The sequence below is a fragment of the Megascapheus bottae genome, chromosome 2 (assembly GCF_031878675.1).
Source record: "Megascapheus bottae isolate mThoBot1 chromosome 2, mThoBot2.hap1, whole genome shotgun sequence".
Lineage (NCBI taxonomy): Eukaryota > Metazoa > Chordata > Mammalia > Rodentia > Geomyidae > Megascapheus > Megascapheus bottae.
The window spans coordinates 34,472,288-34,496,182 of record NC_143510.1 but is presented as its reverse complement, the minus strand read 5'-3'; the positions used below and the strand labels follow the sequence as shown (position 1 = coordinate 34,496,182).

General features: G+C 39.9%; 1 protein-coding gene across 3 annotated transcripts in view; it reads left to right on the top strand.

Moving 5' to 3' along the window:
- Positions 1–6,209: 6,209 nt before the first annotated feature.
- The window catches only part of Suclg2 (succinate-CoA ligase GDP-forming subunit beta), a 206,645-nt gene continuing 188,959 nt past the window's right edge, over positions 6,210–23,895 (top strand). The window contains exon 1 of one of the 3 annotated variants that reach the window (XM_090323807.1): positions 6,210–6,332. In XM_090323807.1, the coding sequence (XP_090179933.1) occupies positions 6,249–6,332 (84 nt within the window). In that variant the 5' untranslated portion in view covers positions 6,210–6,248. Of the gene's footprint in view, positions 6,333–7,134; positions 7,400–7,665; positions 7,748–23,895 lie in introns of those variants that run through there. The other 2 variants (XM_090323816.1, XM_090323825.1) reach the window with 2 other exon arrangements.

The following is a 23,895-nucleotide window of genomic DNA, read 5'->3' as shown; positions in this document are numbered from 1 at the left end:
AGAACCTTTCTCCCCTTGTACTTCATGTTGTTTTTGAGCCAGCATCTTTTGAAAGGGGGAAAGCCACTCTTTTAAAATGCTGGCAAACCCACAGCGAAAGGCCCCGGCTCTTGGAGTCTGATGCCCCCGTGTGTGCACTGTGATGTGACCTGAGGGTTGGACGGGCCGACCTTCCTTGTTGTGGGCTCCTGGTGTTTCTGGCTGCCCATGAGCTCCTTGGCCAGGAAGGCTGCGTTGGAAGTCTGCGTTGGTGGCGGTTATCAGTCAGCCATAAAGCCTCCCACCCAAAACACTGGAAAAGCACTGATCATTCTTTGGCTTTCTGTTAGCTTGTAGACAGACTATATGTTTTCTTAAAATTTTTCTTAAGACTTGTCAAGCCTTCATCTTCAAGTTTTTCCTTACCATCTTGTTTTTGTTTTGTGTGTGTGTTTTTTTCTCATAGGAAAGAATATAAATTTGTAAATTCTAATTCAAAGACAACTTATGTGTGCAGGTATTGAGTTTGGTTTGTTCATGCCCTTTGGTTTGGATTGTATGGCTTTGGGGGTGATGTGTGTGTGTGAGGGGCAGGCTGTGTGGTTTTGTTTTTTAAATATATATTTCGGTGCTGTATGTGATGGGAGACTGTTCATAGCAGACCAGTGGGCCATCTCTTACAGGTAATTTTGTTGAAAATAAAGGTTTCTCTTTGATTCTAAAAAAAAATGTTCAACTTTACTTTTTACTTATTTCCTTATTTGAGAAAGGTCAGGAATCTATGCTGCTGTCAGAAAGAACGACATCTCCCCATTTGTAAGGAAATGGAAAGACTTAGAAAAAATCATATTAAGTGAAGTAAGCCAGACTCAAAGGAACTTAGGCTCAATGGTTTCCCTCATTTGCCATAATCAGTAGAAACCTTGGACTCTTCTAGCAGAGATTTGTGATAGAGCAAAACCTAGATACATAAGGCCATACAGTATGACGCTAAATGAAGGGACCTCTAGGATATAGAAACAAAAGCCATATGATGAGTGATTGTTGTCCTTAATGTACTATGTTATCTCTCCTCTTTTGCTGTCCCTTGGTTATCTCATATTGTTACAGTATTTCACTTTCTTATCTGATATATTGGATATATTTGTATTTGGTTATTTGAAATTGGATAGGAAAGGGGGGAAAACAAGATGAGGGTGGGGATGGGGAGGAGGGAAATGGGGACCAAGACATGAGAAAGGGTATGTGAAGTAATGCACCTTCCATCTGGTGAATGTAATGTAACCCTTCTATCAATTACAATAAAAAAATATATGGGAAAAAAAAGAAAGGTCATACTATGTAGCTCAGGCTGACCTCAAACCCTCAATTGTCCTGCATCACTTCCTGAGTGCTGAGATTAAAAGTGTATACCACAGTACTTGTCCTACATTCAGTATTAATAGGCAAAATTATCTCTCATTTTATTTTATGTGAAGTTAGTGAAGCTGACAATTCTTTCTCTTGGGAACTTTCATCTTTGACTCTGGTTTGTTTATTTCTGTTTCTCCCCCCCCCCACATGACCTTTGAACCAGAAGTCCTGGAGAATATGAGCCAAAGGCTGCTATTGTATATTTAAGTTTAAAATGCACAATGCCCTGGGTACAGTTCTTAGTACCAAAAAAAAGCACAGAGAAATAGGGGTGTATTTCAGTTGAAGAGCTCATATTTAACATGAGAAAGGCTCAAGTTTGTACCACAGATATATATGTATATATATACATATGCCATCAAAACAAAACAAAACTGAAGCTGTGTACATGATACAAAGTGGAATGAGCCTTTTTATATTAGAATTTTAAAGAAGGTTGTCTAGCACAGTGGGCTCATAGCTATAATCCTGGTTATTCAGGAAGCTGAGATCCAGAGCATAGTGAATGAGGCTAACAGACTCCATCTAAAATAACTACCTAAAAGCAGGGCTGGAGGCATGGCTCAAGTGGTAAAGCACCAACCTAGCAAGAGGAAAGTGTTCAAGTCTCAATAAACCAATGTGAATGTAAGTATTTTCGCATCTCTTCTGGTATTATTTTTCTCTTCCAGTGTAAGTTTCTCCAAAGTGCTTAGAGGGAAAACTGCATTCAGTTCTTCCTCCTTCTCCATCTCCAGGCTCCCTGCATGTAAAATATCACTACCTATTTCTGTTACTTTATTTTGCTTTGCACATTTAGTCTTTTCAACTGCTTTTGCTCTCTGATCTTCATGAGTTCTGCCAGGCCTTCCCTTGGTTAATGATGTTCCTTGCTTTCCTTCCTGACTTTGACTATTTGGCTGTTCTGAATTTTCTCCAGGATGCAGTAAGAATTTCTCTGGAGCACACTGAAGTTTTAGCAGAGGAGATACTTAGTTTTAGACCCATTTCTTCTTATAATTTAAAAAACTATTAAGAAGCACTATCAAAATAAATCTTTTTTTTTTTCTTAGAGTACTAAGGATGAAACCCAGGAGTCTCATGCATGCTAGGCAAGTGAGCTACCACTAAGTTAAATCCCCGACCCATAAAATTAATCATTTTAAAGCATATTGAAGAGGGAAAAATAACTTTAGCATAAAAGAAGCCCATTCTGTTCCACTGATAAACAACACAGGTGAAACCTTCATTAAAAAGGTTGTCACAGACAACAACAAGTACACTATGAGTTTAATTTAAAGAAGGCCCACGTTTCTTTGCTTGTAAAGTCAAGAAGTCTACAATTCATCAAAAGAGAAATAACCAAATGAAGTTCACAGATGTCTTCTGTTTCAGCATCATAAAAATAATCTTCATTTCCGACATGCAGCAGAAGAAACTCAAATATGTAATTTGTGAAAATTTGAATTCTTTCTTTAGAAGTTTAATTCAGCTCTGCTGGTTATAACAAGTTTATGTTTGTCAAGTGGTTTTAATGCTTTAATGAAAAGGTAATGATAAACAACATTGCAACTGTGAGATTCACTATCCCTGTGCAGGGTTTCATGACATGCTTCTTAGGCAGGCCCCTGGGGTAGTAGTGTGGATATGAAAAGAGCATATTTTTACACTGATAATATGCATTGTTCAGAGGAAAGGGGAGGCATGTGGGCCTACTGATGTTTTTATTTTCCTTCTTAGAGCAATTAACTGAGCAAAAACCTTGTAGGCAGGCTGTTCTTGATGTAAACTTGATCATGGGGTTTTGGAACTTAATTCTCCAGTTTGCAATGTTCATGAGAAGTGTTACATTGTGTCTCCCAGTTCTGAGATGATGCTTTCATTATACTAATGGGGAAACTGAGGCTCAGAGATATTAAAAACAAAACAAACTAAGCACACCAAAACAGATTTCTTAGTCAAGTACAAAAAGTGTGAGAGACTGCTGGGCTCTCTCATGAACTTGACAATACAAAATAGGTTCTTTCATAATCCTTTCTTGTTGTTCTTGCCTTCCTGCCTTTCTTCCTTCCTTCTTTCCTTCTTGCACCTTCCTTCCTTCCTTTCATTTAAGGAATTGAGGCTGTTCACTGATTTCCCAAGGTAATGAAACTTTTAAACCACTGAGTGAAGGTTTGAACTAATCTCTGCCCTTCAATCTGGTCTCATCTATCAAATAGTGCTATTATCTGTGGCTGCACTTTGAATGTTAATACTCTATAATTGCAATTTTGACAATGAAAATGCCTGCCACCTCTGTTACATCATCCTAAGCCACTGTTCCTATCTTCATGGCTGATCAACAACACTGATAGACACTAAGTTTTATGCCATGTGTTAATCCTGTCTTAACACATTAAATCTACTTGTTGATGCATGATTTGTCTGTTTTGTTTTTTTTTTTTGTCCTGCATTTAGGGACCCAAATGTGGGACACCAGAGTTACTCATCTATATGAAAATGGAGTTTTAGACTCTAGTTCCAAACTCCTTGAGTTCCATCTGTCAGGTCTGGTCACTCTACCTGTATGCCTATTCAAGAGGCAGGGTGAAAGGCAGAGAAAGGAAGTTGATTATGTAGCAGCCGTGGGAAGATAATACTTCAGCACAAACATGAGTTTTAGGTTTTATGGACAAAGAACTAGAGGTGCTGAGTAGAGAGATACGTGTGATTATTAAACAACACTAGTATGGTCTGGTCAATTATGATTTCAGTTCTTGTTTCCTAAGAGATTCCAGAGAAGCTAATTGCTTCATCACTTCACAGAAATAAAACATTAAACTTGCCTAGCAGGTGGTCTGTCCTGAGGTTGCTCTATTGTTACTTAAGGGAAGTTTTGAACCCTGGTTTTAGAGATGTTGTCAATCAGATCTGTCCTTTCTGGATTACAAAGTGATTGCAAAACGACTCTTGAGAAAAATAGTGACTTAGAGTGAAGAAACACAAGAAATAGAACACTTATACCAAGTGTTTCTCTTGCTTTTAGTGAATTCCTGGGTTCATATAAGCAGCCAGTGGGCTTTTTTTCCCCCCAGTAAAAGCAGCTTTTAAGTACTTCTTGCATTTGGACTCAACAACAAACTTCTTTAAAGAATTTCCCAACATAATTAGCTGTGCTTTTTCAGCTCTCCAAAGAACTCCTTGAGATGGCCATCTGTAATCCCAGCACTTGAGAGGTAGGAGTTAAATGAATTGAAAATTCACGTCAAGACCTCAAAAACAAAACAAGATAAAACAATCTTCTTCAAATGATGCTGTACTGGCAGGTCCCAGATCTTGTCCTAAGTGGCTCTTAGTCAAGACCTGTGGAGTTTTGATCTTCTAAAAGAAAGTAGAATGGTTCCTGACCACTTCCCTCTGTCCTGTTTTAGGCAGAAACTACTTTTTTTTAATATTTTACCTTTCTTGAAAATTCTCCAGCACAAGCAGGAAAGTTGCATAGTGCTTAGAACCTTCTAACCCACATTTCAAACTGACTGACATTTGATGTTAAGCCAGAAAACAGATAACAATTATTAAGCCTCCATTCCTTGCAAGGTCTTTTTATACATTTCATTGACTAAGAGGACTAAATTAAAATGATTTGGCTTAAGGATGTCTGTCTGTCTATCTATCTATCTATCTATCTATCTATCTATCTATCTATCTATCTATCTATCTATCTATCTTCCCATGCTATGTATCCCAGGCTGGCCTTGTACTGTAGGTTCTTATGCTTCAGCAACCCTTCTTCATTTCTGGGATTAGAAGTGAGGCCACCATGTTCAACCTATTTTAAAAATTTTAACTGACTTTATTTTCAGTTATAGAATCAAGCGACACTTCAATTCTGTAGTACGGAATATGTATTTTGAGCTAAAGGGGTGTTGTTTTATTTTGTTTTCATATATAGAATGGAAGAAAAGGGCCAGAACAAAGTATGAAAAGCAAACTTTTTGGTAAAATGAGGAGAGAAGACAGGAGATAGATATTGGATGACATCAGATTAATTTCGTGCCTTTTTGTGTAAAGTTAATATAGACAGTTTTATTATAATGTCAGTTGAAAACAGTTTGAGAAAAATTGTCTCTCTCTCCCTTCCCAGTTCTCTGGGAATAAACTTACTTTTGGTTTGTTGTCCTGGGATTTTGATTTCTAGTCTAGTCCTTTGGGGCCCAGTTTGAGGAGTTAATATGAACATTTGACACTTCTAACTGCTTACAGATTTATTGGTTAAGAGTTTGGCACACATTGAGCAGTGTTTGCTTCTCCTTTTCTATTTCTATTTCATGAGGGTAGAGTCCAATAAACTTCAAACATGTGCTTATTATCGTTAGCAGATTAACATCCTTCAAGGGTTTTCTGTAGATAATTTAAGTTAAGGAACAGGACACAAACTTCACTTAGGCCTAAAGTTCCCTCACACAGGGCTGTGAGATCGCCGGCTCTCATGCTTGCCTCCTAATTCCTTCAAAACACATATCTCTGGACTCCAGCCCTAGACCATGGGTCTCTGGGTGGATGGCCTCAGCTTCCTGGGCCAATCCTCCTGCAATCATCAGGACAACCAACACTCCCTGGGGACAGCTGGAGTGCCAAGACCTTGGAGGTTAAGGCAGCGCTGTTTTTGTAACGTTTGTAACCCGAGATGGCACAAAGAGCATGGAAGCTTCAGGGTAGGCAGGCAGGGAGTGGGGTCAGAGCAGGAAAGACACCGCACGCAGCGCCTTGGTCTGGAAGGGGGCGTGGTCAGATAAAGGCGTGGCCTAGGGCAGAGGGCGTGTCCTTCCATTCCACCTCCTCTTTCCCGTCCCGCCCCAGCCCGCGCGCCCGGCTCCCAGCCCAGGTTCCTGGTTAAGATGGCGTCTTCCGCGACCGCGCTGGCCGGCAAACTTCTGCGAAGCCCAGCGCTTCGGGCCGGGTTCCTGGCCGCCAGGTCCCAGGTGAGCGCGGCCCGAGAGCCGGGACCGCGGGGGAGGCGTTGGCCGTGGCGACTGCCTATCTTGTTCTCGCTTTCCTACTCGAGTTTCCCCTCCCGGCCCCGGGACGCGGTCGGCGCCTGGAGCTGCGTGTCCCGAGGCGCAGATCTGGGGAGGGGGGGAACCCCCGTCTCCCCGTGGCGTGGCGTCCGGGCTGTCCTGGAGCACGAGGGGCCCCTCCGAGTCGCCGGATTCCCTCCTCCCTCCCGCCCCGTCCCCACTCCTGCTGGAGGTGCCCAGCTGGGACTGTCACCCGGCCCGGGCGCGACTTTGAGAAAAGTTTCTCCACCGGGTGTCAAGTCCCGAGCAGTTGTGACGAGTGGTGCCAGTCGTGTGTCCGACCTTCCAGTGCTGAGGGGCTCAGGGGTCCTCAGGGGCACCGCCCCACACCACGTGGGCACTCACCTTGTCCAGAAGTCAAAGTCACTTCCCCTCCTCCTCCCCACCCCCATGCCAGTCACACTTCCAGACCGACTCCTGAGGACCGGGTTTGGGGGTGAGATTGGTAAAACGACAGGGTCAAGACTGATCCGTCAGGGGTCAGTCTTCAGACGCACCACTTGGGCCCAGGGCTCGCTCTCTCTTTCTCCCCGCCGTCTGCCGAACAGAATCCTAGAGAGACGGCGTTGAACACTGGAGGAGTTCATTCGAAGGTTGCTGCCCTGGAGTTTACTTTTCACCGAGAGCCAGCCAGCGTCACCATAATGGGAGGCCGGGGGTGGGGGTGGGGGTAGAAACTGACTGGAAGAAACGATCAACCAGTCCACTTCTTTGACTCCACTCTATTTTTTTTTCTTTTCTATTTTTTAAGTATCTTTAAGTAGTTGTGCAAAGGAGTTGCAATTTCACAAAGGAGTTCATGAATGCAGTGCTTCTTGTCCCACTTTCACACTCTCTCGAAGGACAGTAGAGTCTGACCTTTTCCACTCCCACATTTTTAATCGATGAGAGGTAAAAATCGTCATGGGAATTTTCACTAGAACATGCACAGTACCATTTTTTTTTTTAAAGAAGACAAAAAACAAAAACAGGTTAGTAATGATTTTGCTTTGGTTAATTAGGACAGCTGCAATCCCTTCTCCCCTTTACTTTGGTGCATCTTATTTTCCTGATATTGTTGATGTAAATTTAAAAGGTGCTAATGCTCATTACTGTAATAGACTTAAAAGGCATTTGGCAGTATGATGGGGTGGCAGAAGCTATGGAGGTTTCATCTAATTAAAATCACTAATAACTGCTGCAATGAAGTAAGAATACCTGGAGGTGATCAAGTCCTGTTCATTACTTAAGTGTTGCAAGAAACAACTGTGTTGCTACATCTGAAGAAAGACTTGATGAGAAACATCAGGCCCATGGCAATGAAAACTCAAGAAAGGAAAGTAAGTGTAAATCAAAACTTAAAACACAAAGTATTTAGCTGCATTTTTAGGCAATCTCCTTGCCTGTCTAAGAGTTATTACAACATTTGAGAAAGACTAGTTGGGGGTGGGGGAGATAAGTGATCTTGGTTAAGCAAGATCCATCAGGTTACTTTAGTTTATATCCCTATGTATGCAAGGCTTATTAGTGTTACAGACAGGGGTTCTATGAATCTATGAAAAATCGAAAAACTGGAAATGATGTTGCTAAGCATCAAATCCAGTTAGCTATTTTTCATGGATAAGAAGTTTAGTTCAATTACTTGTTCAAGGTTTTGATTTGTGGCAAAACTGGTAGCATAGGAAACATTTATTACCTGTAGGCGTCCATTACAACAGGCTTCTGCCTGGTGAGGGTAGGTTCTCTCACAGAGACACTCAGTTTGCATGCTAGTAGTAACTGTATCATCCAATTCACTAATGCCATTATAGGTACTTTTTTTTTTAATAGAAGATGAGTATTAAGAACTCTTCAAATTTGTGGGTGCTTTTTAGCATCTTCTTCTTGTAAGTCTGATTTGGTAGTGTGCCTCCCTTGCTCATAGCACAAATTACAAAACGGGCCCAGTTTTGTCTACCAAATACGAGTCCTCCCAAGTTTACAAGTCTATTAGTCCAGACCTATTTTGTACCAGGCCTTCTAAAACAAACACACACCACCACCACAAACAACAAAAAAAACTGTTGGGTATACAGAGATAAAAGATCTTCTTTTCTGCTTTTAGAAGCAACTTAACTGATTTTACAAAAATATCCATAGAATGATATTTTACTCTTTCCTCGTAGTTACCCATAGTTAAATTAAGCACTTAGCACATATTCCTGATACTTAATACAACTGAATTATCTTTTCTTTTTTTTTATTACTTAGTTTCACTGCTTTGATTTTTTTAAAATTGATGTTATGTCTTTTATGGGGCCTCCTCCTTTAAAAAATTGAATTTGTTAGTTTTATATGCATTTAAAAAAATCTAGTTTATACCATATGGTTAAAATTGTTCTAGGCCCTGGGTGTTGGAGGTGATAGATGCATGAAATAGGTGCGTAAGGGTGAGGTTGTACCTATATATCCAATAGTGATGGTGGTTTGTCAGTGACTGATGCTATCAAGTAGGGTCATACGATAGAGAATGAATATCGCTTTTCAGGAGGGTGGTAATTTTATTTTCATTGAAATATTAAACACTGAAGAATGTACATAATTATAAATGATCAGTTTGATCAATGTGCACAGACTACTCAGTAGGTACCAAATATAGATGAGGAAAGTTATCTAATGGCAACATGGTTTCCTGGTGTTCTTCCTGTCACTCCCTGTACTTAGCAAAAGGTAACCAGCCCCTGACTTACAACACCATGTACCAGTTTTGTTCTTTTTTATATTCTATGCAAATGGTTATGCATGTATATACTTAGCTAACACTGCTCAATATTATGTTTATTACAGTTTGGAGGTGACTTTTTGATGCTTGAGCTGATTAATAAAAAAGGAGCAAGCCAAGTGAGACTCAGAGGAAGAGGTAGGGCAGACATCATGTACAGGACCCTGAAGTGGGAATTAGCTTTGCCTGTCTAATTAAAGAGGGAAGGTGGCACAGGATCAGGTCTGACAAGTAGACAGGAGCCAAAGCACATGGAGACTTGTAGAGTCTGCCAAAGGAGTTTTTGTTTTTGTTTTGATTGGTCCTGGGGCTTGAAATCAAGGCTTGGGCTCTGTCCCTGAGCTTCTTTTACTCAGATTTCCTGAGTAGCTAGGCTTACAGGTATTAGCCACCAATACCAGGTTTGCCAATGAGTTCTTGGAAGCTAAGAGTGATTATGTGACTTGTACACAATAGTACGGGTAATTAGAACAAATATCACTTGGTTTAAATCCCAGTCCTGATTACTGAAGCTCGGGCATGCAATTACTGTGCTGTAGTTACTCCTATTGTACACCTGAACTAGGCTGGCTTTGAAACTATTTCATGGGTGTAGAGGTTAGTGTCCTTCCATAAAAATCTAACAACAGTGACAAGCTTTTCCCAAACCCCAGTCTTGACAGATAGGAGACATGTGCTGTGACCAGGTGGACAGGATTCTTTGGTACTCGGCACCGCCATAATGGAGGCAGGATGTCAGTGGAGCCTTAGGGGAATTTTGGCTGGAGAAATTTTAAAATGATTATTAGTAATGTCAAGCATGGTATGGTTATTTGTTAAAGATATTTCTCCTGTGATCCTGACTGAGTGAAGTTCATGAAACTGTTGTTAAGGGAAGCTAGTGCCTTTCAGGCACCAAGCTTCAGAATCATTGTTACGTGTTACACTATGAAACCTAGAGGAAAGTCCTTAAATCTCTGTGCCCCTGCTGTTGGGTCCTTTAAGAAGAATGCAGCTTAATTTTCAACTCCTAAATGTGGGAAGGGAAAGATGGATACATGGCTTTTAGAAGACAAGATCTGAAGGTTACAGGAGAGTTCTTATCACCTAAATGAAGCTGTGGACGCTGCTTAGGAAATTATGACTTACCTGTATCTGCGTATTGCCTAGAGAATACATGTGTATTCTTTTTTTTTTCTTTAAATAACATACAGCTGCCTTTTCTGCTATTAGTAGAGGGAATGCATCTCACATAATGTGGATGCTAAACTTTTGACCTTCTGCACAGGCAAGACCTTTAAGTGAGAGCTTATGTTCCACATTGGTTTTGTGTACTGCAAATGAAGTACTTCTTTCATGGGAGTTGATTGAGTGCTCAAGCCCACAGAAGTGAGAATGTCTTCCACCCTTGTTGTCTCGCCCAGTTCTGCAGGCACAAAGCCCAGAAAGTCACTGAAATGTGTTATATTGAGGGTAAGAAATAAATGACATGAGTTCTCTAAGATCATTTGCCCTTCAACATTGCTTTTACTACTTCATCTGAAATTGTTACTCGCCCTAGTATTTTCTGTCATTTGGTGGAAAACTTTTGCCTAAAAAGTGTTTGATTTGTTAATGTAGTGTAGTCATCTGGAAGTTAACATTGTGAGATCTTATAGTGAAGAAAGTAGGGGTGGAGAGAGTCTTCCAGGTGGAAGTCTTTGCAGGTGGTGGTCTAAGTGTAGAGAAGGGAGGGAGATGAGGGAAGAGAAAAATGGCAGTGACAAGTTGCTGGATGCCAATGGGAAAGAGTAAGTGGGGCTGCAAAAAACACACAGCTTCGCAGGGCATACAACTCCATAACTAAAAGGCAGGTCAAGCAAATGTAGTTTGTTTAGCAAATATTTTCTGAACTTTTAAGTATGCTCAATGTCAAGCTCTTTAAGGACAGAAAAACTTAATTTGTTCTTCAGTATAAGCTCAGTTTTTCAGAGAATGGGGCCGGGACTTGGGGAGCAGATAGATGCATTTAATAAACATGGGTTCAGAGGGAAAGAAGACATACAGCCCTTCCCTCAGAGTACTCCTGGTCTAGTGGTAGAACTGATGTGTGAACCACTGTTAATACTGTATCAATGATACTGTAGTTGAGCTTTGTTCTCTTTTATTAATTTTTAATTAGTTTATGTTAATAACACCAAGTTTTACCATAATTCCATAGAGGCACATGGTATATTCCGAGCAAATTTGCCCTTGCCCCACCTGATATATCCTCATACTCTCAACATTTTTCTTTCACAAACAATATTTGGTAGGTTTCATGCTGTACTCTTCATATGTATATGTGTAACATGCTTTGTTCCTCCTAAACTCTCAGGATTCTCCCTCCCCATAGTTCCCAATTCCTGTTATACATTCATGTCCCATTATTACTCACAATATCCAGCCTGTCAAGGTACCCAATAAATGATGAATGGGAAAATCAAATATGTTATATATATATATATATACACACACACACTCACATATATGTACACACATATATGTACATATGCACAAATACACATGGGTATTAATTATAGAAATGAAATGCCATTTACAGGAAAATGAATGGTATTTGAAGATCATTATATTGAGAGAGATAAGCCAAAGTAAAAAGCCAAACATTGCATGTTTTTACCTACCTGTGGAATCTAGACCTTAAATGATGATGACCATGACAACAATGATAATATTGTTAAGCCATGTTCTCTGTCTTCTAAGACACTTTACTTCTTCCTATGTAGGGTACTTGAAGTTCTCAGTGCCTGAAGCACTCTGCCCCTGATTCCTTGAGAGTCAACTTTCTAATTCAGGGTTAATTCTTCCAACAAGCCTTTCCTAGTCATTGTACTGATCCTTTCTTCTCCCCTTTACTCCTTATGGCGCTTTAAAACACTTGACTGTACCTTTGTTACCCTGCATTCTCCTACAGTGTAATGCTGTTCTTTGACAGCAATAACCTTCTTAGGCACTGCTACTTTCTTGCTGGTCTGGCAAGATACTCAATATACATAGTGCTTTATATGATTGAGTGGGGTACACAGAGGAAGGGGAGGTACACAAAGGAGCAGGAAGGATTGGGAGGTGATATGGATAGTTCAGACAAGTGAGAAACAATGGGCTAATGTTTGGGGAACAGGCTTCTACAAAAGCTTCAAGGATGTGACTGTGTAGAGTGATCAGTATATATTACTTCTTTACCACTTACTTCTGGAAAGACTACTGCTTTTTTTTGTTGTTGTTGTTGTTTTTAATAAAGAATCAGAGGTGGGGCCAGGAGTTTGGCCTAGTGGTAGAGTACTTGCCTAACATGCATGAATACATAGGAAAAAGCCAGAAGTGGTTCTGAGGCTCAAGTGGTAGAGCTCTATCCTTGAGAAAGTCCAAGGACAGTGCTCAGGCCCTGAGCCCAGGACTGGCCAAAAAAAAAAAAAAAAGGAATCAGAGGTATAAGAAGTCACAGGGTAGCTTGCTTGAAATTTTGATGCCAATAAATCACCTAGATCATGCTAATAAACCACTTAAGCTGTTAAATCATTAAGCTGTATCACCAAAGGGTCCAGTTTGGGCTAACTCTTCCAGTCAAACTGCTTATGTTTTCTCCATCTCTTTAGCTCTGCTCATTTGAACTTGGGTTGTCCTGGCATACTGATCAATTCTGCCTAAGGCCCACTGAGCTTAAATCCCGTCCCTTCTTTCTATGGCACTGGAGTCTAGCAAATAGCATAGCAAATTTAAATTCTAGATTAGTAGTGTTCTTGTTCTGCAGTTTGAACTCAGGGCCTCACTCTTGATTTGCTTGCTTACTTGGCTTTACCACTTGAGTTAAGGTTCCAACACATCTTTTTGTTGTGTTTTGGAAATGTAATCTTACAGGCTTTTCAGCTTAGGGTTGGCCTCAAAGTATGAGCCTTCAGATCTCAATCTGAGTAGCTAGGATTATAGGTATGATTTCATGTTAATTATAAGGAATAATGAGTTTTATTGTAACTTTCACATGTATGTAACATATTTTGATTGTATTTGGAGCACCTTATTGAACTTGATTCTCTGAAAAGGGATTAGTTCTCACAGATGGTGACAAAGATTCAGTAAGGTGATATGTAAAACATTTGGCATGATTCGATCATGGGCTCACAGTGGAAATTTCTCTTGCAGTGAATTTTAAGCTAAATTTACTCGCTTTACTTCTTTAGACTTTATTGAGCTGCAGTAGCATTCCTTTTCCATATTTTATGGATATTTATCAAGTGCTGTCATCCCACAGTTCAGCTGTGGCTCGGGGCTGCCTCATATTTTATTTCATTTAGTCCTTGTGAGTCAAGAGTGATATTTTCCAAGTTTACACCTGAGAACTTGAGGAAGATGGAGGTCTGCATCTGGACTCTGGTTAGCTTTAGGATCCCACAGATGGGAGAAATACCTGATATAGTTTAAGGTGGTAGCAGGTGTGAGGGCCACTTGGACATCACCATTGCACAACCCTAGTTGTTGATCATTGTGGAAATGTTTGCTCATCTCAGTGTTGACTTAGTATCCATGGCTTCTGAGTGTCATATGGGTCAAAGATTTAAGTCTAATGAATGGACTGTAGTTACAATCTGCACTCTGCCTCACATAAAAAGCCTTAGGGGTTCAGCATGCTGAAGAAATAATGATCATCCATTGCCTTTGCAATGGGTGGAGCTTGAGGGATGGTATAAGAGGATGGACTTTGCTAATCTTTTGAATGTAGACTTTGGTCAGTGTGCTGGATATATGGGCAGGCTTCACTTTTTCTAGAAACACTTGCAAAAGAATAGCACTTAAGCACTTGTTATAAAGGAACACATAAATTTCTAACAGCTGCCTCCGCCAAGTTTATTTTTAGGTGAAAATTAGAGGGATTTGGTATTGTATGGAATTAGTATTGGAAATATGGCAAAACACAAGGAATGTCAATATCTGTTTGGATTGTTTGGGTAGGGGTGTATGATCTGGATTCCCCGCCCCCCCCCCCCCCCCGGCTTTTTTTTTTTTTCTTTTGCCTGTTCTGGGACTTGATCTCAGGGCCTAGGCACTGCCCTTGGGCTTTCTCCAGGCTAGCACTCTACTACTTGAGCTAGTGCAGCATTTCTGGCTTTTTCTGTGTATGTGGTACCAAGGAATTGAACCCAGGGCTTTCTTTGTGCATGCTAGGCAAGTACTGTACTACTAGGCCATGCATCCGGCCCTGAGGTAAATTCTTATTTATTTATTTATTATTTATTTTTTTATTTTTTGTTGGTCGTGGGGTTTGAACTCTGGGCCTGGGCATTGAGCTCTTCACCTTAAGGCTCTATCACTTGAGCCACAAAGATACTTAGATTCCCTCCCCCCCCCCTTTTAAATCCCCATCTGTTTCTCTGAAGTCTTGTTTCATTTCAGTTTCTGGACTGTATTTTTCCCAAACTTGAAGGCACTAAGGAAGTTCAAGAGAGAGGCTTTGTAGAATTTGAGTGAGAGACTAGACCGGAGAAGTAAGATAGGCAAAATTTGAATCTTTGTAAGCCTGGTGATAATTAAGTTTCTTCTTGAGGCTGATGGCAAGCCATTGATGATTTCTAGACAGTGATGTAGCACAGGTAGTTTTGTGAGAGTGTTTGAGAGCATGCTTTCCAGGTATAGTGTGGGAATAGTTAGAGGCAGGCAAGGATGAAGATCATTTTGGAGAACATTGTACTGTCAGTGCCAAGAGATTGTGCCAGGACCACAAGTATAGCCAGGATTAGAGCCAGGCTGCAGGCCTTTAAATATTGCCTTCAGCACTCATTAGCTTGGGATTTTGTAATGACTCTGTACATATTTTATTACATAATTTTTGTTTTGTATCTCATTTTAGCACTCTTAAAGCTGAATGAGTTTTTACATGTATGTCATCGATTGATTGGCAGGGATCCCCATGTATAAAATACATAAAGTAGAAGACAATGATGGCATGTACCAAAATTGGAATGATAATATACTTTATCACATTTGAGAATACCCTGTGATGGCATCCATCCCTGGACAATGATGTTTAGTTACACCAGCTGAAATGGACTAGTTGGTGGCAGAGCAGAAAGGGGAGATTGGAGTTATTAAAAGAAGCTCCCAATTGTGGTCCTCTCCTGTCCTCTGCCATACAGGAGAAACATGATAAAGGGCTGAGTGTTGCTTTTAGCAGAGGATGCCAGGGGCTTCTCACCTCATAGAACATCTCACTAGATGGCTCATGGAGTCATCTAGCCTGTCCTTGTACCTGCATGTTCTCTTGACATGTTGTTAGGTCAGATAAAGAGTAGAAATGTGCCACAATTACAAAGTACAGGCAAGAGATTTTTTAAGTCTCAGGCTTACCTAACCAGCACCAGTGACTTAACCATCTCAATTTGGCTCAGTCATCTCTTGTACTCTGTCTCGTGGAGGATGCGGGTGATTACTTGGGATTACTTTGTTGAAAGGAGACCTTTTTGCACTTTGTCCCAAAGCATTTAAGGGAGAGGTGTAGGTTCTCTGCCTTGTTCTCAGGTTAACTGGTCACGTGTATGGTAAAGTTTCTTGTAGTTTCTACCTGTACACCACCTTGACTGTTTGTTCTGTTATCCTTTCTAGACTGTGTCTCCAACATAGCCTTCAGATTCCATATTCTCCCAGAGTTTCAAAGTTCTAATAATAGGAGAAGCTCATCAGTTTAGTGCATCTGTGTGCACTTAGTTTGGGCTCATCAATCAGTGAAAGATTGGTTGGTTTTACCTAGGATTATGCCCTCTTCTTACTCTTGTGACAAGGATGGGAGGGCTGCTGAGAAGGTCTTCTCTAACCCTCCAAAGGGCAGGCTCTGGGTGCATTCCAGTGAGAAAATCTGGTCTAGGTTGGCACCATTGAATTTGAAGTGCTGCCAATTTCTCTGTCTTTTTCCCAAGTTTTCATTTACCAAATGCCTAAAAACTCTTTCTTTTCCCTTTCTGTTAACTTATGGTCTGGTGATGATAATGCACATTGTTTTATTGTATTTTCTTATCACAATTTGAAGTAACTCTGGAGAGAATTATTAAAAAGAAAAAAATGAGATGTCACAGGAAGCTAGTTTATTCTTCCAAATGGTACAGTGACCTTTTCTAAGATAAGTGTAGACAGCTAGTATTATGCATATCCCTCTTTTCTCAAAACAGTAATTGGAGCAGACATAGCCTATCATCTCCTATTTCTGTCTAATTGATACCTCATAAGGATGCCAATTTGTTTGGGTCCATTTGTCACCACTCATTAAATAAAGGGCTTTCCCATTGTGTAGCTCTCCCTTTAGGTCATCTGCCGAAGCCGCTGATTCCCTGGGATGTCTTGGTTGTCTTGTCTGTCTCATTAAGATGTGTAAGTGGGGAGATCTATCTTTTAACCTTAAAATAGATACCAGAGTATCAGGGGACACTATTAATAATCATGTCAAGATAATAGACATCAGACAGAACAGGAATCGCATGGCCCGGGCTCAAATCCTGCTTTCAGTACTTAGTGGATTTATGCTTTTATAAAAGTTACTTACATATTTTAAGATATTCCTTTTCACCTTCCAACATTTGTGAAATGCAGATGTCTTTTATACATCATGTAATACATATATTGATTGATTGATTGATCTCCTTCCCTTCTCCATGGCATATTGAAATGATACATCATATAATTGTTACATATTAAATTTGATGAAACAGTATCAGTAAATTTCTTAGATGTCATTTTCCTCCTCCATAAAATGGGGAAAGTTCCAAGATTGTTCAGTTATGAGAATTAAATGAGCCTCTTCATATAAATCTTAGCTTTGTGCCCTAATTTGGTAACTGTTAGCTACTGGTTTGGGTATTGCTATAAGCAAGTTACATAGCGAGGATGCTTTATTTTTATGGAAAGCCTTCTTCCATATTGTCCTTGTCACCTCCTAAGTCCTTTGCACTCCAGAGAAACAAGCAATTGGAAGGATCAAGGTGGAAATGACTTAGAAGAGAGAGAAAGAGAATTGGGGGGGGTTGGTTTGAGACAACACAGATGCAAGTATTTTAGTATTGTCCTAAGAAAACTGTCACTGTCTTTTGCTTTCTGACACCATTTTTGCCTGTGCTCTCAGCCTGCTGTTGAGTCTTTCCATTATGTCACATGCATTTGTTGGGGCTAACTTTCCTTTGAAAGGACAGGGAAAGCCATGCTCAGTAGATGGCCTCATTTGAGTCTGGGGAGAGGAGTCCCAAAGGCCTTTAATAAGTTGTATGAAGAAAGCTGGGAGATATTTTTCATAAAGGGAATAAACTTAATGCTGAGTGTTTCTTTGTTGATTCAAAGCTCTTGAGTGATACATCATTAAGATGGGAAAAAGAAACAGGAAAAACAACACTGAAATTTTCATTTAATATATTTTTGTATAATTGACAGGGAAAAATAAGCGCACTGTTTGAATAACTAGAAAAAGTAATGTTTGTAGTAGCTAAGTTAGAAACTTAAAGTTAAAATATTTTTTTTAAAAAAACTGTGGTTGGGATTGTATGGCCCTGTTCCCCGCAGGGTTACTTGAAGGGACAGGAGGCTCTGGGAAGGCTGGGTGTAAGGGTACATTCAGAATGTCTGTCAACTTCCAAGCCTTGTTTATACTGGCTTCTTGCTTTTCTGTTTGATGCAAGTTTTTATATGATGATACTTCTTAGGGATAGTATAGATTTTATGAATATATTTTATATAAAATAGAATTTTAGTAGTGAGATTTTTTAAAAAAGTGTTATATAAAGATGATAGGAAACTAGTAAATATCCTTTTTCTAATATTAGACTCCTTTTGCCACTCCTCTGTTCAACTATGTCTGTGTGGTTAGTATGTCAGTAACCTTTCCTCTGAGATGAAGCACTGTGTTCTGTGCTTCAGGGGAAAAACCCATTTCTGGATTAAAGAAGAATCTCTTTCTTAGAAGTATAAAGTTTTAAATAAGCAACATGGTCATCATATGAATGAAACATGAGCACAGAACAATGTTTTGGTGATTGAATTTGGGTTAGTGAGAGAGATTGCAAAGGAGCTGGATGAATGCTTTCTATGTCCTCGAAAGCTTTTATTTTGCTTCTCAAGACTTGTAAGGACACTAAAAAATCTGAACAGGTCTGTTTTTTTATATAAAATTGTAAAATTTATTACTATAAGATATACATAAATTTTAACTTTTACCATTTTATGGCATTAAGTAATTTGTCTTAATGTAAAACCCTCACTAACAGCCACCTGAAGCAAGGTAGCCTCTACTTTCAGACTCTCTCTCTCTCTCTCTCTCTCTCTCTCTCTCTCTCTCTCTCTCTCTCTCTCTCTCTTTCTTTCTCTTTCTTTTCCCCTCCCCTCCAACTCCCCCCCTCCCTTTTTTGTTTTTGTTTTTTTTTTGCTAATCCTGGGACTTGAAGTCAGGGCCTGGGCACTGTCCCTGAGCTTCTTTTGCTCAAGGCTAGCACTTTAAAACTTGAGCTACAGAGCCCCTTCCAGCTTTTTCTGTTATGCGGTACTGAGGAATTGCACCCAGGGCTTCATGCATGTTAGGCAAACACTCAACCACTAAGCCACATTCCCAGTCAGTCTCTGTGATTTTGACTACTCTCAGAGCTTCACCTAAGAGGAACCCAAATGTGTGTGTGTAGACTATATATGTATATATACACACGTGTATATGTATATACATATGTATATGTGTACACATATATGCATATATACACATATACACACCTGAATATACACATATATAGGTGTATATATATATGTATATATCCTTCTGGCTTATTTCACTTAGCATAATATCTTTAAATTTCACCCACATTGTGGTATCTATGAACATCTTTCTCTTTTAAGGCTGTGTAATATTCTATTGTGTGTATGTGTGTTCAGTTAAGAGACTTCACGAGACTTCTCCTGTAATAACAGCTGTTGTCCCTCTTTACTCATCGAGATTCACTCCCATTGGTTTGCCAGCTATGCTTATATGGGTAGAATTGTGTCCCATGCTTGTTCCAACAGTTTATCAGAATGTGACCTTTTGTGGAGATGAAGTCTTTACAGAGGAACACAAGTCAAAGTGAAGTCATTAGTGTCAACCAATCCATCATTCCTTACAAAATAGGAATGTACACAGGGAGAAGGGCAGGTGAAACTGAAGACAGCAGGCAGGGTGATGCTTCTGCAAGCCATGAAGCCTGAAACTTGCCTGCAAAACACCCTGAGTCACGAGTGAGCTGTGAGTTCCCTTACCCTTTACCATGCTTACACCTTACCCTCTGACTTTTAGCCTCTGGAGTAACTTTGTTTAAAAAAAGAGGACTGACCTTGACTTCATGATCCTCCTACCTCTGCTTCTCCAGAGTGCTGAGATTATAAATGTGTATTACCTTGCCTGACTGTACTGCTCTTCTTTAACCACATAGTGGGACACTAATTATGGCAGTCTCAGGAAACAAATGCAAATCAGTGAAATTTTAATACTCTGAATATATGTGAAGGATCAGAGCTGCAAAGAACACTTTGCTATTATTGTACAGTAGTCTTTACTTCTCAGATCTCTTGTCCATTGCATTGACAGAAAGAAAAAGAGTGATGTTGCAATCACCTGTTTCTGCAGTTATATAGCCAGGTGGACCTTCGCTGGATTCCAGAAACAGTTATGGCATCTAAACTTGTCTTCAAGGGCACACGACCTTGTATTTTTTTTGTATAGCTGCCAGCAGTGCCAGCTCATGAATCACAACCACTGAGCTCATGCTTTATGCTTCAGCTATATGCTTTTTTCACTCAAAACATTGTCTCCTGCTAACTTGCTTCTGTTAGATTGGAAAAACTCTGACTGTAGTGTCATTTGACATCAGCTTAGAGCTAGAGAGGTATATTTCTGGGGGGTGTTTTGAGGCATTGGGGTACAGGCTTGATACTGTCCCTCAAAGAGAAGCCCCTAAAATACTTTAGACAGCAGGGAAAGACAATCAAATGTGTCAATTCTGATACTTTTTGTTTTTCGAGAAAGCAGTAAAACTCATTATTACTATTAAAAAAAAATCTCACCCAAAAAACTACGCTTTCTTTAGACAGCTCACCCAAGGTTAAACAAAAAGCCTCAACATTTTAATACCTGTGTTACAGGTCTATAGAAAACAGTTACATAACTTAATCTGGCTGATTTTGTAATCAGAAGCATTACATCCAGCACTGTTTTTCTTTGGTAGTATTAAGTTGAAATTTAATAATAATCAGCATGCAATCAAAAGCTGATTATAAAAGAACAATAATGAACATAAAAGTGAAATCACATCTGTGGGTCTTAATGAAAGAGAATGGAGTAACAGCAGTAGTTGGAAAAAGAGTGACAAAAAGTCACTGTGGTTTTTGGAACAGGCTCATAATGGGTGAGAGTCAGCCAACAGCCATGTTCCTGGAGTTCTCAAAGTTTCCGGAAAAAGAGGCAGGGAAAGTCTTTGTTGCTCTAGAGGAAGTTATATAGGAAAAGTTATTGTGCGGTTGAGGGCAGATCAAGACTCCATTTTTTTTAAACAAATTTAATTGTTATACAAAGGGATTATAATGAGTACAATTCTTGGATAGTGCCACTTCTTCCTTTGCTTTCTCCCAGTTTACCCCTTCCTGCCTCTGCTTACAAGTTATATAGTTGCTTATTCATTTATTTTTTTGTGGGTCATGGGGCTTAAACTCTGGGCCTGGGCACGCTGTCCCTGAGCTCTTCAGCTCAAGGCTACTACCTCTAGAACCACAGCCCTACTTCCTGGTTTCTAGAGGTTAATTGGAGATGAGTCTCATGGTTGGCTTTGACCCACAGGCATGAGCCACTGCTCCTAACCTATGTATAGTTATTTTTTACATAGTTTATATTGAATACCATGAGTACATTAGTTCACCCTTTCTCCTTTCATCTGTGTCCCTTTTTGTCCTCCCTAAAAAGACAAAACCCAAAACGAAAAAGAAAAATACTAACAATAACACTACTATTACTACTACCACCACCACCAACAACAGCAACCCCCCCCATGTTTCCATTTCCTAGAATTGCTTTTGATAATTAATATTTTAGATGTTCGGAGTGTTATTCCTTTCCTAAGAATATCCTCCTTTAGCCCTCCTGTGTGTGAATGCCTAGAATCCTGTATAAGTTATCATATCCAGTTGTATTTGAGATGTAGCTTCTGCATATAAGAGAGAATATGTGTCATTTGTCTCACTTAATTTGTTCTAGCTCCATCCATTTTCCTGCAAATGACATATTATACTTTCTAATGGATGAGTAAAATTCTGTTGTATATACATACTACATTATTTTTCATTCTCTTCTATTGTAGGGCATGTGGGCTGTTTCCATAATTTGACCTGTTGTGAGTAGTGCAGCAATGAATGTGGATGTACAAGTGTCTTTACGATATCCTGACTTGTAATGTTCTGGGAAGATCTCCAAAAGTGGTCTGGATGGGTTATAGGGAAGTTCTATGTTTAGTTTTTTGAGGAATCTATAAAACTACCAACCAGAGTGGTGGTATTAGTTTATATTCTCAACAACAGTGCAATAGGGTTCCTTTCTCCTGCCAGCATTTTCCTGCCAGCATCTGTTGTTGTTCGAAGTCCTGATGTTGGCAAATCTGAGGTGAGATGGAATCTTATTGTTGTTCTTATTTGCATTTTCTTGATGGCCAAGGGTGTTAAGCATTTCCTTATGTGTTTCTTTGCCCTTACCTCTTCTGAGAGGTCTTTCTTTAGCCTCTTTGCCCACTGAGTGATTGATTTATTGGCTTTGGGAGAGGTTAATTTCTTGAGCTCCTTGTATATTTTGAATATTAGGGCTTTGTGAATGTATTGCTGCTAATGATCTTCTAGTCTGTTTGCTATTTTTCTAGTTTAGTAACTCTGCTCTTTGCTGTGCAGAACCTTTTTTTTTTTTTTGATATAATGCCACTTGTCAAGTCTCATATTTTCTGTGCCCCTGAGACTCTTCAAAAAGTTTATGCCTTGCCTGTAAATTCCAATATTTCTCCTACACTGTCTTGTAGTAATTTCAGAGTTTCAGGTCTTTGATCCACTTTGAGTTGATATTGGTATATGATTACAAACAAAGGTCCAGAATTAGTTTTCTATATATGGATGTCCAGTGCTTTTTGAAGAGGCTATCTTTTTTTTATTGTAATTAATAAAAGGGTTACATGATATTTGCCAGATAGAAGGTGCATTAATTCACATACATTGATACCCTTTCACATGTCTTGGTCCCCATTTCCCTCCCCTCCTCCCCCACCCTTCATCTTGTTTTTCCCTGATCCCTATCCAATTTCAAATAACCAAATACAAATAAATTCAATATATCAGATGACAAAGTGAGACACTGTAACAATATGAGATACCCAAGGGACAGAAAAGGAGATGAGAGATAACATAGTACATTAAGGACAACAGTCATTCGTTATATGGTTTTTGTTTCAATATCCTGGAGGTCCTTTCAATTAGCTTCATACTATATAGCCTTATGTATCAAGGTTTTGCTGTATTGCAGATCTCTGCTAGTAGAGCCCAAGGTTTCTACTGATTATGACAAATGAGGGAAACCATTGAGCCTAAGTTCCTTTGAGTCTGGCTTACTTCACTTAATAGGATTTTTTTTCTAAGTCTTTCCATTTCCTAACAAATGGGTCGATGTCATTTTTTCTGACAGCATTATAGAATTCCATTGTGTACAAATACCACAACTTGTTGATCCACTCATCAACTGAGGGACATCTAGGTTGGTTCCATATCTTTGCTATGGTGAATAATGCTGCAATGAACGTTGTTATGCTAGTGGATTTAGTATGCCCTAGATTCTGGATGGTTGGGTAAATGCCAAGTAGTGGAATTGCTGGGTCATAGGGGAGTTCTATGTTTAGCCTTTTATCAGGAAAACGAATAATAACAGATGCTGGAGGGGATGTGGCCAGGAGGGATCACTACTACACTGCTGGTGGGAGTGCAAACTCATTCAACCATTATGGAAAGCAGTATGGCAGTGCCGCAAGAGGCTATCATTTTTTTCACCATATAATTTTTGCTCCCTTGTTGAATATTAGAAAGTTGTGTATGTTTAGCTTTATTTCTAGGTCTTTATGTGTATACCATTGATCTTATGGCCTGCTTTTATGCCAGTACCAAGATGTGTTTGTATTATAACTCTGTAGTAGCACTTGACATCTGGATTGTGATATAACCCTTTCCTCGTTTCTTTCTTTCCTCTTTCTTTCTATTTTTCTTTCTTTCTTGCTTGCTAGGGCTTGCTAAAAATTACTTTGGCTGTTTGAGGTCTTTTGTTATTCTATATGATTTTTAGATTATTTTTCTATCTTGGTGCAGAATCTCTCTCTCTCTCTCTCTCTCTCTCTCTCTCTCTCTCTCTCTCTCTCTCTCTCTCTCCCTCCCTCCCTCTCTCTCCCTCTCCCTCCCTCTCCCTCCCTCCCTCCCTCCCTCCCTCCCTCCTTCCCTCCCCCCCCCTCTCTCTCCCCTAGGCCTAGGGCTTGAACTCAGGGCGTGGGCCTGAGCACTGTCCTTGGCCTTTCTCAAGGCTAGAGCTCTACCACTTGAGCCATAGCACCACTTCCGGCTTTTCCTGTGTATGTGGTACTGAGGAATTGAACCCAGGGCTTTGTGCATGCTAGGTAAGCACTCTACCACACTAAGCCATGCTCCTGGCCACTAGGC